This window comes from Mercenaria mercenaria, chromosome 9 (genome assembly GCF_021730395.1).
Source record: "Mercenaria mercenaria strain notata chromosome 9, MADL_Memer_1, whole genome shotgun sequence".
In the NCBI taxonomy this organism is placed as follows: domain Eukaryota; kingdom Metazoa; phylum Mollusca; class Bivalvia; order Venerida; family Veneridae; genus Mercenaria; species Mercenaria mercenaria.
In genome coordinates this window covers 33,480,595-33,494,991 of record NC_069369.1, presented here as the reverse complement: position 1 = coordinate 33,494,991, position 14,397 = coordinate 33,480,595, and the positions used below count along the sequence as shown (strand labels likewise).

At 33.3% G+C, this 14,397-nt stretch overlaps 1 protein-coding gene across 1 annotated transcript; it reads right to left on the bottom strand.

Moving 5' to 3' along the window:
* Positions 1-676: 676 nt before the first annotated feature.
* LOC123546096 (ecto-ADP-ribosyltransferase 5-like) lies at positions 677-1,441 on the bottom strand. Its single transcript, XM_045332284.2, has one exon. It carries the CDS (start codon positions 1,439-1,441, stop codon positions 677-679), a length of 765 nt encoding a protein of 254 aa, XP_045188219.2.
* Between the last annotated feature and the right edge of the window lie 12,956 nt (positions 1,442-14,397).

The window sequence follows — 14,397 nt, the reverse complement described above, 5'->3', positions numbered from 1 at the left end:
AGTTTCTCTATGGGAATTCGCTGTTGTTTATTTCTGGTCGCCATTGCAAAATATTCTCCATTTTGGAGATTTTCAGGAAATTTCACGTGTTATTCCTCGGGGACGTTTCACACTTATTTTTTTTTTTCTCGTTTCATTTTACAACGCAAGTCTATGGGGAAAAACATAAAATCTTGATTTTTAGCTTCATTTTACATTTTTTTCAAAAAAATGAAAAAGGTGCCTAGAGATATTAACCTTCTGGTATTAACGATGCCATTTTTGACAATTTTACATACAGTATAAATAAATTACCGGAGGTCCAAAATTAGGTGGGACAGACTATAATATTAAGATATAACGCTATTACATAAATCTACACGAGTAAGCAGAAGTTTTATGGCTTTCACAGGCAAGATAGCAACAGAAAGCAGAGATGTTGTGTAACATGTTAAAATTGGTATGAAATTAAAGTTTTCAGTATATCAGTTTTAATGCAGTTCCATCACAAATCATTCCTCAAATGTTTGAAAAACTAAACGTTCTAAATAGAATTTAAATGACCAAGAAATAACAAGTACTCATATATTCTACTGTACTAGTATTCTATTGAAAGATAAGTTTAATATAGATACAGATAATCATCAACCTAATAAAATTAAAAGAAGGTCATATATAAAAATACTAAACAAAAGAATCATCCAAGTCCGTTGTTTGGCCCACTCCCCATGCCTCCTATCCCCCCGGTGGATCGCAGTCTAGCATAAAACGGCGTGTCTTCTTCCACGGGAACCACTTCAAAGGTTTCGCAGCTTGGTATTAAGACTTCCTTCTCAGCAGGAAACACTGACAATGAAGAAATTGGGGCTCCTCTTAGTGTCATTAGATGCAAACAAAAGTCTCCAAACTGAAGCGCCGAAAAGAAGTCCGTCGTTGTAGAGGCGAACTGTTTAAAACTGAAGCTGTTGCCAACAGCGAATGTTTGGCGCGAAGTTTCGCACCGGAACGTACTCTGCGGGTAGCTAATGGCAAGTTTATGAACGGCAGAACTTAGGAAGAAATGCATTGCTTTAAACGGGTATACTTCATCCTTAATCCCCCGTGTTCGTGTGAGAAAATTGAAATAACTGTACACTTTCGGGTAGTCTAGTGTATAAGTCACTACAGCCAGGACTTCATTTTCCGACAGCGAAGGGTGTGATTTCTTATACGTTCTTGCCTTTTCCCATCCGCTCCTTAGCAAACCATTTGTCTTCAACTCTTCAGACAGAATAGTTGTATAGTTTACATATTCATCCGCACTGAAAGCATATTCCTCGCAACTTGATTTACACAGACAATAATCTGTTGTGTTAGACACAAATTTGTCTTCTCTGAGAGCATTGCACTTGACCGATATTAAACAGACAAATGCAATCAAAATACATACATGCATTACGTTTCTTGTAATATTTATATCCATTTTCTCTCTTTTCCTTTTAAACAAGTGGATTTATATCAGAGTTGAAGGGAGACAGAGAAGTTTGGTCTGGCGCAAGTTAAGGTAGTTCTGTACGTTTGATAAACTGGAAGTAACGGCGTTACATCATTTATCCGGAAAACGTAGAATAAAACCTGGCCTCGGTATACGGAAATGAAAATCGTTTCATGAATCAATGACAACCCGTGAGTAGGATTATGGAAATGGCAACGTTGCAATATTGTTGAAGATGAAATATGATATCAAAACGTTTGACACGTTAAAATATTCAAAATGATGTCTTGAAATCAGCGTGTAAAGTGCGGATCTCTTTCGTCATGGGCAAACATCTCAAAAACAAGCACACGGACATATACGTTTTATTTTACCGTATTATAGATCATATGGATATTTAAGGCTGGGAGAAGTTTCATTAAAATCTTTACTGTAGAAACATTGTACGAGAAAATGTTATCAAACTATTTTGATTTTGCTATATTTCGGAAACATGTGCAAGGTCAAAATTTTTCAAATCAGTCTTGCAAAAAAAAAAAAAAAAAAAAAAAAAAAAAAGAAAAAAAAAACACACACACGACCGTATCTTTTTTATTTGCTGAAGTTTCTTAGTATATTCCGAAGTTTTAAGAAGATAGGCTTTCACCAAATACTACGTGGTAGAACATTTTTTTAACCGAATGTGCAGAACTACTTTAAACGACTTCTGTCATTAAGGTAACAGAGCATATTAGGTCTAACTGTTAGTGATCATAGACATATATTTCCAGGCTCATGATTAATTTTAAAAATAAAATACGAACAAAATGTAAAACAGGCAGACAGTGGTGTATTATTGCTAACTTAATTGGTGATCATGAGAAAATCAAAATTTTCAGGACATTTCCGCGGTATCTTGGCTGTTTTATTTATTTAACTTCACATGTTCAGAGGATGACACATTCACGAATTTCCGAAAATCCAGTCATGTAAAATAATGACTTGATGCCTTAAGTTGGAGCTTGCGTAAACGTCAACCATGTTAATTGGTACAAAGTGATATTTTAGAAAAGAACCATATATGAAGCCTGTTTAGACATAAACATCCAAGTTATTTCTGTCCGTGGTAATATTAGGTTATAACGCGCCAATGCGCGGTGATTACGTTGTAAAATGTGGTAACACACGTGAAAAATCACCTTAAAGTTTTATTTGTCTGCATATATTTGTATGCTAGAATATTAACAGGTGAAATGGTCAGATTGATTATTCTTTTATAATGGTTTGATAATAATTGTAAATAAACTGGCCACCGTTGTAGATAACTTGGCAAATTGTTTGTTAGCATATCTTTGACAGTTACATGTTCAAACACAGCTCACAATACAACCTACAGCCAAAATGACTTACATCTCATGTCTTTAATTATTTTAGTATCTTTCTTGGCTGGTTTCTAGTAGTAAAGCTTTCAGCACTGATAATCACTAGGACAAAAATTAAAGTTCCTGAATCAAAGCATTTTAGTGACAAAGAGTTTTAACTTAGTTTTAGTATGGGAGATTAGATCGATTTAGTAGATCCAACGTCGGGAACTGCGACACATTAATGCATTTCATCCGTCCAAAATGCTCGTGTTCCCGTCCATAGAATATTTACAGTTATACTGAATGTTTTACAGCTGTAACTTTCAGCCGTAACATTTTACAGCTGTAAATTGCAACTGTATTTCTGGTTATTAAAAAAACATGTCTTTTACAGACATTTTTATGATTTTACAGTTGTTAAATAGGTCCTATTTTTGTACGTGATAACTGAAATACAGTTTAACAGTTATAGTATGGATTAAGTGCAATTGTTTATAATTGTAAAATGACATGTATAAAGCGCACATACTAATTTCTTATAATACATGTGAAGCTGATATGTTTAAAAGAAATAATTACACGACTGTAATATGTCTTCATGACAGAGTCAGATTTTATAAACAAGATCTGACGCATTGTTTCTTCTTTGTAACTCTTCCATTTAGCATTTGCTATATACTGTAAACATATTCCATATTGTTCTTTACTTTTTGTAGTAATGCTTCACTTTCTAGTTAACTACATTTTTTCCCTAAACTTTTTGTACCTCTGCTGTAGTCCCATAAAATAATGCCATTAACAAACTTTTCAACAGCTGAAACATGTACAACAACCTTATATTCATCATGATGCATTTGAAATTTTATTTAAACAACAGTTATCTGCTGACAAATCTTTTGAATAAAACTGAAAGACATCCAACCAAGGATGCTACATACCAAGTTTGGAGCATATCCATAAAGGGATTAATGAGAAGCTGTTTTAAGAATTTTCTATTTTTAGTTCTGGTGGTTCCTAAAACTCAATAAACTAGTAAAGATATTACAAGTGTATTGAAAATGGGCGCATTCGGCATACAAACCCGTGTAACTCAGACTAGATCACTCGAGCTCACCTGAGTGACACGAGTAACATACCGAAGAATATTCCTCCGGCCAATAATCGATAGCGGTCAGATTTTCTATATAGAAATAGAAAGGGCATGTACACATTTTACTTAATAACAAAATTACTAAAAATAAGAAACCTTAGGTGCAAAAAAATTACCAAAGTTCAACATTTGATTCATCACACGGTATTTTTAAATAAAATTTTATCTTTATTTTTGATTCATTACTAACATGATATTTAATGCCATCATTTCGTCAATTTTTCCCTTCTATTTTCCATATAAAATGTGTAAACATCTCATACATGCGTTTCTTAAAAGCAATTTTTGTATAAAACCATTGATATGAAAGCTTAGGTGCAAGTCATTTCCTACTCTCATTGGATTTATCTTTTGAATGATATTTATTTCATTTTTGTGAAATAAAAATTTTATTCGTTTTCAGACGGTTTATTTCCACTCATTTGGAAGAAAAATTAACTTCAGCGCGAAGTTGTTGTTGTAGTGTCATATGCAGACGAAAGTTTCAATTCAATGACATCAAATATCGTTACTCATACAATGTACAACGGGATTGCAAATTGTCTGCGAAAAATCAATTTATGTCACGAATAAAGAGAAATTTGTTGAAAAATTACATAAGTATTTAAAAGAATCACTAGGATTATCAATATTATTCATATATATGTAAACTAAAAATAAAAAGCTGCGTATCATGAATATACCTATTGAGCAAACGCTTATTGAGAAGGTATTTCATAAATAGTCTGTGGAATTAAAACACTAACACCATTCCGCACATATTATCCAATTCTTTGATGTAACCATTCACAAAATAATCTGCCTTTGCACAGTATACACTTTGCAATTCCATATCTGTGACACTAGCTACTTCCCCTGTCGGTACTTCCGATGAAAATTCCGTCATGAGTTGGATTGAGATTAAGGGTACACAGTAGTAAAAGACATCTTATTAAGCATTCGCCAGTATTTTTATTTTCATTCTATGAAATAAGTACGGCGTGTCATTCTTACTCTGATCTTAATGTTCTCACTTTAGAAGTGTAAATCGAATACAGGCAACACGTAGAGGTAGGCTAAATACGAATATTGACCCGGGTAAGGAGCCTAAAGAAATAGACAGAATTGAATAAAAGTCATACATTCTGCTTAAACAATTTGTTTTCTTCATTTTAAGCTAAAATCCGACTTAAAACTCTGCTTAACGAGGGCTAAATCTGCAACTTGCAGTTGTCACTGTTCGATTTATTACTTCGTAATAGAGAATGAATATTTCAGGAAAATGGGCTCTTCAGAAGCAGTTTTTCACTGCCTATATCGAAAAGGTAATTGGAGCTTGGGCACCTAGGACCATCCTAGCATCAGGTGCATTGCAAAACTCGAGGTCCGAAATTTGGGACCCCGATTTTTTGCATGCAGTTGATGCTAGGATGGTCCCAGAGGCCCAAGCACCAATTAACCTTTCGATATAGGCATCCGCACTCGAAGCAGGCGCTCTACCACTAGGCTAATGAGGCGGTCTGAAATAAAGTTTGCTGAAGTATATGTACAGCCAGCAATAAAGCAATCATCTATACAGTATGAAACGGGAAAGCTGGTAACCCAGCCAGATATACTGTGTATCATATACCACCGCAATGTATGAAAGCGATAGGCTGGATTCAAGAACATTTCACTCATAACCAGGATCTTTGTATGTAATGAACTGATCGTATACCAAATTTCGTATATTGTCGGCTTCACTGAAAATATAATATAATATAATATAATATAATATAATATAATATAATATAATATTCTAATAAATCTTATATTTTATCATGCCAAACACTTTTCATTCAACAGTTTTTCTCTCTGATTACAAAATACTGAAGACAAATATCAAATAAATAAGGGACATAGAGTCTCGCACTTCAATTTTAAAATACTAACGTTAAAACTGGAGATAAAACCAGGCGAATAGGTGCACTTTAAACTACAAGTACCTTCGTGAAGTCATTTGCTAAATTTTAATCAATAATTAAATACAAATATACTTTTCACAATAACACTATGATAAGTTATCTGTTTAATGATCAAATTCAAAATCGGTTTTGATTACTTGGACAATACTCTTGTTTAGAAAGCGACATGGTACAATTAACCCAGTGATCCCACAGATTTGGGGTTTAGGACCAATCGCTTCCTTCTCAGCCGCCGCCCCTGCCAACTTTTCGCCAATATCTTTTAGCATTTTGACATTTTTAGTTTTTAAAAGTCTGTTTGTTGACAAATTTCACCACATAAATGTCACACTTTCCCCATGGCATTAATTGATTTGATCTTCACATAGTCTTTTTTCAGACTGCTAATCCTTGTATTAATTATGCATTATTTTTTCATGCATAGAGGTAAAAAGTGCGTGGTTTGTATGAAACACTAGGTCAATATTACCTAAGCCTACAATATAGTCATAGCGGAGTTGTCTCTATTTTTATTCTAAATATTTTACCCGGGATCCTTTTTTTTATGCTCAATTAACTATTTTTCAGATAATGATATTTTATTTGATATTTTATTTATTTTTCATTGATGCAGTTAACTACACAAATTATATCTAAAATATGTATAGCCTACTTGAAGTTTGTATTTTTAGTTCCACTGCCTAAAAATGCACATTTTACCATCAATGCTCTTTGTATTACAGGACAAGTAACTTTAAAAAATATTCTTTGTGCTGGATACCCGCTCCCGGTAACCAAATTAATGCATATCGTTTAATAGTAAATAGTCCACATGCAGTAATCATCCGATCCATTGAAGCTGAAAGGGTATCTATTTTGCTACGCGGATCCGGCCTCTGAAATATAAAAAGCAGGTACTCATAGAAACCGAATGTCAGTTGTCAGGACCGGTGTCATTTGACTGGAGGGTTACAGACCCATCGACAGTGAAACAGGGGATTAATTGGTAGAAACTGGTAACATCACAGATGTCCTATACTCCTCTTATTTCTTTCAGCTTTAGATAACTCGAACAAGGCAAATACGCCCATTTAACATTATTTTATACATGTAAATGATACTAAGTAAGGTCTCATGATCACAAATAATGAACTTTCCTCTTTAGCATGTGATGTTCAGATAACCAATATAGCTATAAAATCGTTGTTGCGACTTGATAGATTCAATAGAAGTGCAAGCCAAAATCATTTGAGATCATATTTTTTAAAACATAAGGTAAGAACGTATATTGCAATTTATTTAAAATAAATTATGTAAAAACTATATATTTATTTCCATCGTATTTCGAAAAGTATATTAATGCTTGCGTATGATAACTTTTTACGCTTAGTTTAATACGTCTTGTGGAAGAGTAAATACTTTCTGTACTGGCAGGTTTGAAGTAAATTTGGACCTTAGACAGGGCTGTATCTTGTCGCCCTTGCTTTTTAACCTATATATCAATGACCCATTTTATACCTTAAAGGTTTTGATATAGGAATTACCTTTAGTGATCAGAGTTATATTAATTCGTTTTCCAAATCAAACTTAATTTACATGTTCTGTACTATCAGTACAGGCTCATGGGTATTGTAACCTCATGGGGTAGTGTGTAGTATTGTTTCTTTTTTAAATATTTAGTGATGGCACCATTAACCAGGGGGGTTTAAACCTCTATATGCAGCCCGTCTGGGCGTATCATGTAAGGCTTTCAGCACTGGTATCCGTCAATAAGGGTAAGATAGACACAGGGGGAAGGGTGCTATTATGGTCATTCGTTTCCTTATTTCCTGATTTGTGCATTCAGTTTCTCTGACCACCACCATCCACAATATCATTCATAGGTGTATACTGTTCATTCTTCGCACTCATGAGTTCTCAGATATTGTAAGTTTCACGAAAAAAACATTCTTATATACATTTATAAAAAATTATCGATGTAACTCATTGCAGACTTGGAGCGGTCTTCTGCGCATGCCCGAAAATGATTATCTGTTGTAACGCACGGCCAAAATATGCATATTTTTGCATGTCCGCACGCATTTAGTGTACAATATTCATAAAATACTGACTAAAGGTTAGGATTAGTATCACCATTGTTACAAAATATATACATTTAAGATATTTTCGTTCAACTTTAGTTAATCCGGTATGTACCGGAGTCTGTAATTTACACCGGCGCTCCAAGTCTGCATTGAGTCACAGTCAAAAATTATATGTTTATTATTCTCTACACATCTTCTCCTGATGTTTTTTTACTTACTTTACTTAGTGGCACTGTTTTCGTTTTTATTCTCTTCTTATCTAATTAGTTATGCATAATTCATATGGCAATTTTGTCACAACATTTATTTTTCTTCTTTCTTCTTTTTTTTCTTTTTTCTTTCGTATTTATTTTTATCTCCCTTCATGTCTTATCAAAAATGTAACAGCATTGCAATGTTTGCATTTTTATATCATGTGATATTATTTTTTCTTTAGTCTATATCTGTTATTACATATGTGACATAATAACAATATTTTTTTAAATGTAATCCAACGCTTTTCCTTATAAGTTGTTTTCGTGTGTTAATAATCAGCTGAATATTGTTAAAAAGTAAACTTATCTTTGAAAAGCTTGATTATAATGTATATCCACAAAAGCAGTAGCCCAGAGTGCTAGTCGTTCACTAGGATTATTGATAGCCAAATGCAAATTGATAATTAGCGTACCATATGATTTTTTTTTTACAAAGTTGAAAGATACTCTTGTATGGCCTGTGATAAACTATGTGACCTCTATTTTGGGTAGCAGTTCATTTTTATGTATCAATGTACAAAACCGGGCGATATAATTTTTCTAGGTGTTGGAAAATACAAACTAAATGCCGCGTTGATAGGGGAAATGGCCTGGAAACCACCTCTAGTTTTGCATTGGAAAATATATGTAATTTTTGGGCTCGTCTATGTAGCTCTAATAGTTCTTCTTTTCGATTAAACAAAAGAATAGCACTGCGGGCTTCTGAAAACTCAAATAAGTCTTGAAAAAAATGGTATTTTGTTGTTAAGAAACAATCATGTAATTTTACTTTTGCTGACAAAAATACTGTATTAAATCATACAATTATAAACAGTGTTGATAGTAAATTGATGGAAAATTGTGTAACAGAATGGAAAATAGAGATAAGATATATAGAAGAGAAAGTTCTAACGGTAGAGGTCTAAATAAGTTAAGAACATCTCTCTTTCTCTCTCTCTCTCTCTCTCTCTCTCTCTCTCTTCCCACCCCGTCATAAGCCAGCTTTACGTAAGTTCAGCTGCGGCGTAGCCCCAAAATGGGTAGAGACTGGGAGGTCAGTCATTCCAGATTAGGTAGATTCTTGGATCTCTTTTTTTAATGGATTAATATCTCTTGGTAATGGAACTGTAGGCTTCTTATCTTCAACACCTAGCTGTAAGATTAGGTATCAGCATTTCATTTTCCTTTTTAGCTCACCTGTCACAAAGTGACAAGGTGAGCTTTTGTGATCGCGCAGCGTCCGTCGTCCGTGCGTGCGTAAACTTTTGCTTGTGACCACTCTAGAGGTCACATTTTTCATGGGGTCTTTATGAAAATTAGTCAGAATGTTTATCTTGATGATATCTAGGTCAAGTTCGAAACTGGGTCACGTGCGGTCAAAAACTAGGTCAGTAGATTTAAAAATAGAAAAACCTTGTGACCACCTCTCTAGAGGCCATATTTTTTTTTTTGAGGCCCAGATGGTAACCCCGTTTATTATCCCCGTAAAATGGTATAATAGGGGTCGGAGAGCCATCCACCTAATAACCTTACAATAATATATGGTTACAATATACAATATGAAATTATGAAATAATATAGTACAACAATATATATTTTGAACCTTACAGTATGTATGAATACTATATGAAATTATATCGTACAGCAATGTATATTTTTTAAACTCCAGCAAATACATGTACATACACAGTAAATGCACAATTATATGATATATATATATACATGATATTTACTAGATATCAAAACAAAACCATACATATTGGAATTTCTCAGATAAAATGGATTTTTTTGTTTGGAAGTGGCCCTCAAATGGACCTCAAAAAAGTTTTCCGGAACAAAAATGAAAAGAATTTTAAGCTGCTGACACCCGCCCCACCCCCCCCCCCCCCTATCGCCAATTATAAACCCTTTATTTTATATTAAATGTGGATAATTTGAAAAGTAGCAAATGTAAATATTTTTATACAAATCTGTAATTCTACGTATTAAGGTTTGGTCATATATTAAGTTTTTGAACCAGTTTTGACCAGTTTTTTTCAAACTTTTGATACTCTTTATTAAGTTTAGCTATATATTTCAGTGTTATGAATTTTTGTTTTAAATATTGAATAAACAATGGAATATTTAGACACTGTACACAATTTTCTTTAAACTTCGACTTATAAATGTAGTATTTAAGTAGCAATGATATAAAATTTTCTTTATGGTTATCTTTAGCATATGAGAAAAGAAATTGCTTTTCCTGTATATCTAAGACTATTTCATATTCATTTTTTATCCAGTTTTTCACTTCTGGTAAATAATTTTTAACATATGGGCATAGATTGAATAAATGTTCAATCGTTTCTCTCTGATTTTTACAGTAGGAACATATATTACTGTCGCTTTTTTTAATGACATATAAAAACGTGTTTGTAACAAGTATGTGTTGATTTATTTTAAACTGAACATCTTTTAGCTTTACTTCTTTTATTGTCTGTAGATTTTTACAGTATTCCTTAAACTCTGACTCGGTAATTCCCATTGTTTGTATCCATTTATTTGGTACCATTATACTTTTCGTATCAATAAATATATCATAAAAAATACGGCTCCCTTTCTTTTCTTCAATCAATTTTTTTAGATAAGGATTTAAATACATATTATTTTTATACTGAATTATATCATTTGCGTTTTGCCTTATTTTGTTTTTCCAATCTATGGGTATATTTGAAATAATGCGATGTAAATCTAAAAAGGTTCCATTTATTGTGTAATTGTTTTTCAGACTTTCTAAATTGAAAAACATTCCCTCATTATCAAGTAAATCTATTACATATACGATATTATTACGATACCAATTCTCTAGGTATTCCATTTTATTTCTGAAATGGTGGTTATACCATAAAGGAGAGTACAGAATGTCTTCTAAGTTGCTGATTTCACAACGTTCAATAAATTTACCCCAGCTATTAAGAACATTCCGCCAAAAAGGATTTTGTATTTCCATAGCGAGTATTTTTGAATATTGCGATCCTAAAGAAATAGTCTTATCAAATGAAAATGTCAAAAGAGAGTTCGATGTATCACAGTTAAAAATAGCTAATCTTCTAATCCAACTAATTTTAAGACTTAAGATAAAAGCTTTGATGTTCACCATTCTCAGTCCTCCGGATTCTATATTTTTGACTGCGTTTACTCTTTTTATTTTATCTGGTCCGTTATTCCATTAAAAATTATAGGCAATAGTTTCTAATTGTTTAATAAATTCATCCGAGGGATCGGGGAGTGATATAAATATGTAAATATGTAAACGAACTTAGATAAGACGAGGGATTTTAGAATACTTACTCTTCCGAAAAGGGTAAGTTTTCTTTTTGACCATACACTAAGGATGTTTCTACACTTCAGCAAAATTTCAGGTGCATTCAGATTCCAAATATCATAAACATTTGCAGAGAAACGGACACCAAGTATTTTAATGGGTTCTTGACTCCAGTCTAATGGCTGATCAGTGCATAACTTAAGTGCAGAGTTTCTAAATGAACCTATCCATTAGGCTCTTGTTTTATCAATGTTTATTTTTAAACCTGACATTGTATAAAAGTTATTAAGTGTTATCAAACAGTGTCTTAACGATTCTTCGGACCCGTTTAAAAACATCTGGGTGTCATCAGCATATTGACTGATTTTATATTGTTTATACGGCAAATTAATACCAACAATACTGTTATTTCGTCTGATCATTAGCCCTATTATCTCAGAACATAAAATAAATAAGTAAGGAGAAATTGGGTCTCCTTGTCTGCAACCCCTTTCAAGGAAGAAAAAATCAGACAGGTGACCATTTTGTAAAATGCATGTTTCACTCCTATTTTGAAATAAACGTATCCACTTCTTAAATGAGTTCCCAAACTTAAAGAAATCTAAAGTTTTGTGTATAAATGCCCATGAGATTGAGTCAAATGCTTGCTGAAAATCTACGGAGAGCAGCAAGGCCATATTTTTAACAAAATCTTCATGAAAAATGGTCAGAATGTTCATCTTGATGATATCTAGGTCAAGTTTGAAACTGGGCTACGTGCTATCCAAAACTATGTCAGTATGTTAAATAATAGAAAAACCTTGTGACCTCTCTAGAGGCCATATTTTCATGGGATCTGTATGAAAGTTGGTCTGAATGTTTATCTTGATGATATCTAGGTCAAGTTTTAAACTGGGCTACGTGTATTAAAAACTAGGTCAGTAGGTCTAAAAATAGAAAAACCTTGTGACCTCTCTAGAGGCCATACTTGTAAATGGATCTTCATAAAAATCAATCAGAATGTTCACCTTGATGATATCTAAGTCAAGTTTGAAAGTGGGTCATGTGCCTTTAATAACTAGGTCAGTAGGTCAAATAATAGAAAAACCTTTCGACCTCTCTAGAGGCCATATTTTTCATGGGATCTGTATGAAAGTCTGTCTGAATGTTCATCTTGATGATATCTAGGTCATGTTTGAAACTGGGTTAACTGCGATCAAAAACTAGGTTAGTAGGTCTTAAACTAGAAAAATCTTGTGACCTCTCTAGAGGCCAGACTTCTGAATGGATCTTCATGAAAATTGGTCAGAATGTCCATCTTGATGATATCTAGGTCAAACTCGAAATTGGGTCACTTGCCTTAATAACTAGGTCAGTAGGTCAAATAATAAAAAAGCCTTGTGACCTGTCTAGAGGCCATATTTTTCAATGGAACTTCATGAAAATTGGTCAGAATTTTTATCTTGATGATATCTAGATCAAATTTAAAACTGGGTCACATGAGCTCAAAAACTAGGTCACTATGTCAAATAATAGAAAAAACTACATCATACTCAGTTCAAAACTGGGTCATGTGGGGAGAGGTGAGCGATTCAGGACCATCATGGTCCTCTTGTTTATTGAGCATCGATGCAATGTATCGTTGTCCATTTTAGGTCGTAAGTGATAGTTTTTAATTAATGATTAACAACAACGTCTTAGTTTTAACATTGCAGTAGACATAGTGTGCTAAAACAGAAGTCTATTACAATTCTTATATATTGAACCACTGTGTACTGATGTTTTAAATATCCTAATTATTTTATGCACATGTATTGTATGTAAACAGATGAGACTATAATAAGAACTAAATTTATACTGTTATCTGAGGTTCATATATGGACAAAATGCGTGAAAATGACTCGTGCTTTTTCAAGTATTTTCGATAAAAAGAACGGTTCAGTTTTGGACAGTTGTGTTGAATGACACAAATTAGTTTTAAAAAAGGATTCACAGGTGGTTGATAATGACCCGTAGTGGCTACAAAAAATCAACAACAAACAAAATTGTTTATCTACAAAAATAAGTTTATGTGGGGTATCAGCTATTATTACATACCCGTTTCTATTCCCTGTTAAGTTACACTGGTACTGGAAACGTCAATATTTTTCAATACACTGACGCCAGAATTTCATATCGGGTGCGTGACGTAATTCAGTGTGTGTTGTTGCACTTTTTTTTATTTAGTTTTGTATTGTCGATCCTATTCTGGCTATTGAACATATTTATGATACTTACATAATATTTATACGTGTAGGATGCGTATGTAATAGTAGGGTTATTATCTTTGCATCGGGAAATATGCACTCGTTCTTCAGCGGAAGAATATTGCGCTCCTAAAGTCGCGCAATATTTCCACTGAATAACTCGTGCATATTTCCCGGTACAAAGCTAATAACCTATAATTCTTCCACCCGATGGCTCTTCATGAACTGATTAAAGTTTCGTATTAACCAAATCAGTTCATGAAGAGCCATCGGATGGAATAATAGCTGATACCCCCTATGCAGTTAAAACCGTTTATACCGCTATGTAGCACGTAGCCAGAAATTTGTTAAAGTATTAATACGTAGGAATCTCCTATATGTCTATGTGTTTTAACACGTCTGCCGGAATCACAGACAGACATATATTGCACAAGTGCGACCATGCTGCCTTTAAAGTTAAAACAATATTAGAAAAATATATATGTGAAAGACCTTTGAAACTGATAATGGATTCCAGTTGCTTGTTAGTCAGTGGGTCAGTAGGTCAAAGCCACGAATACTTAAGCTTGAGGTAAAACTAGTTTCCGACTATATAACTGAAAAAAAAAACCATCGACATTCGTCCGTCAAATTATATATGTTTGTGTTATAAGTTCGAGGTTACAATTACATTCAATCTGAGA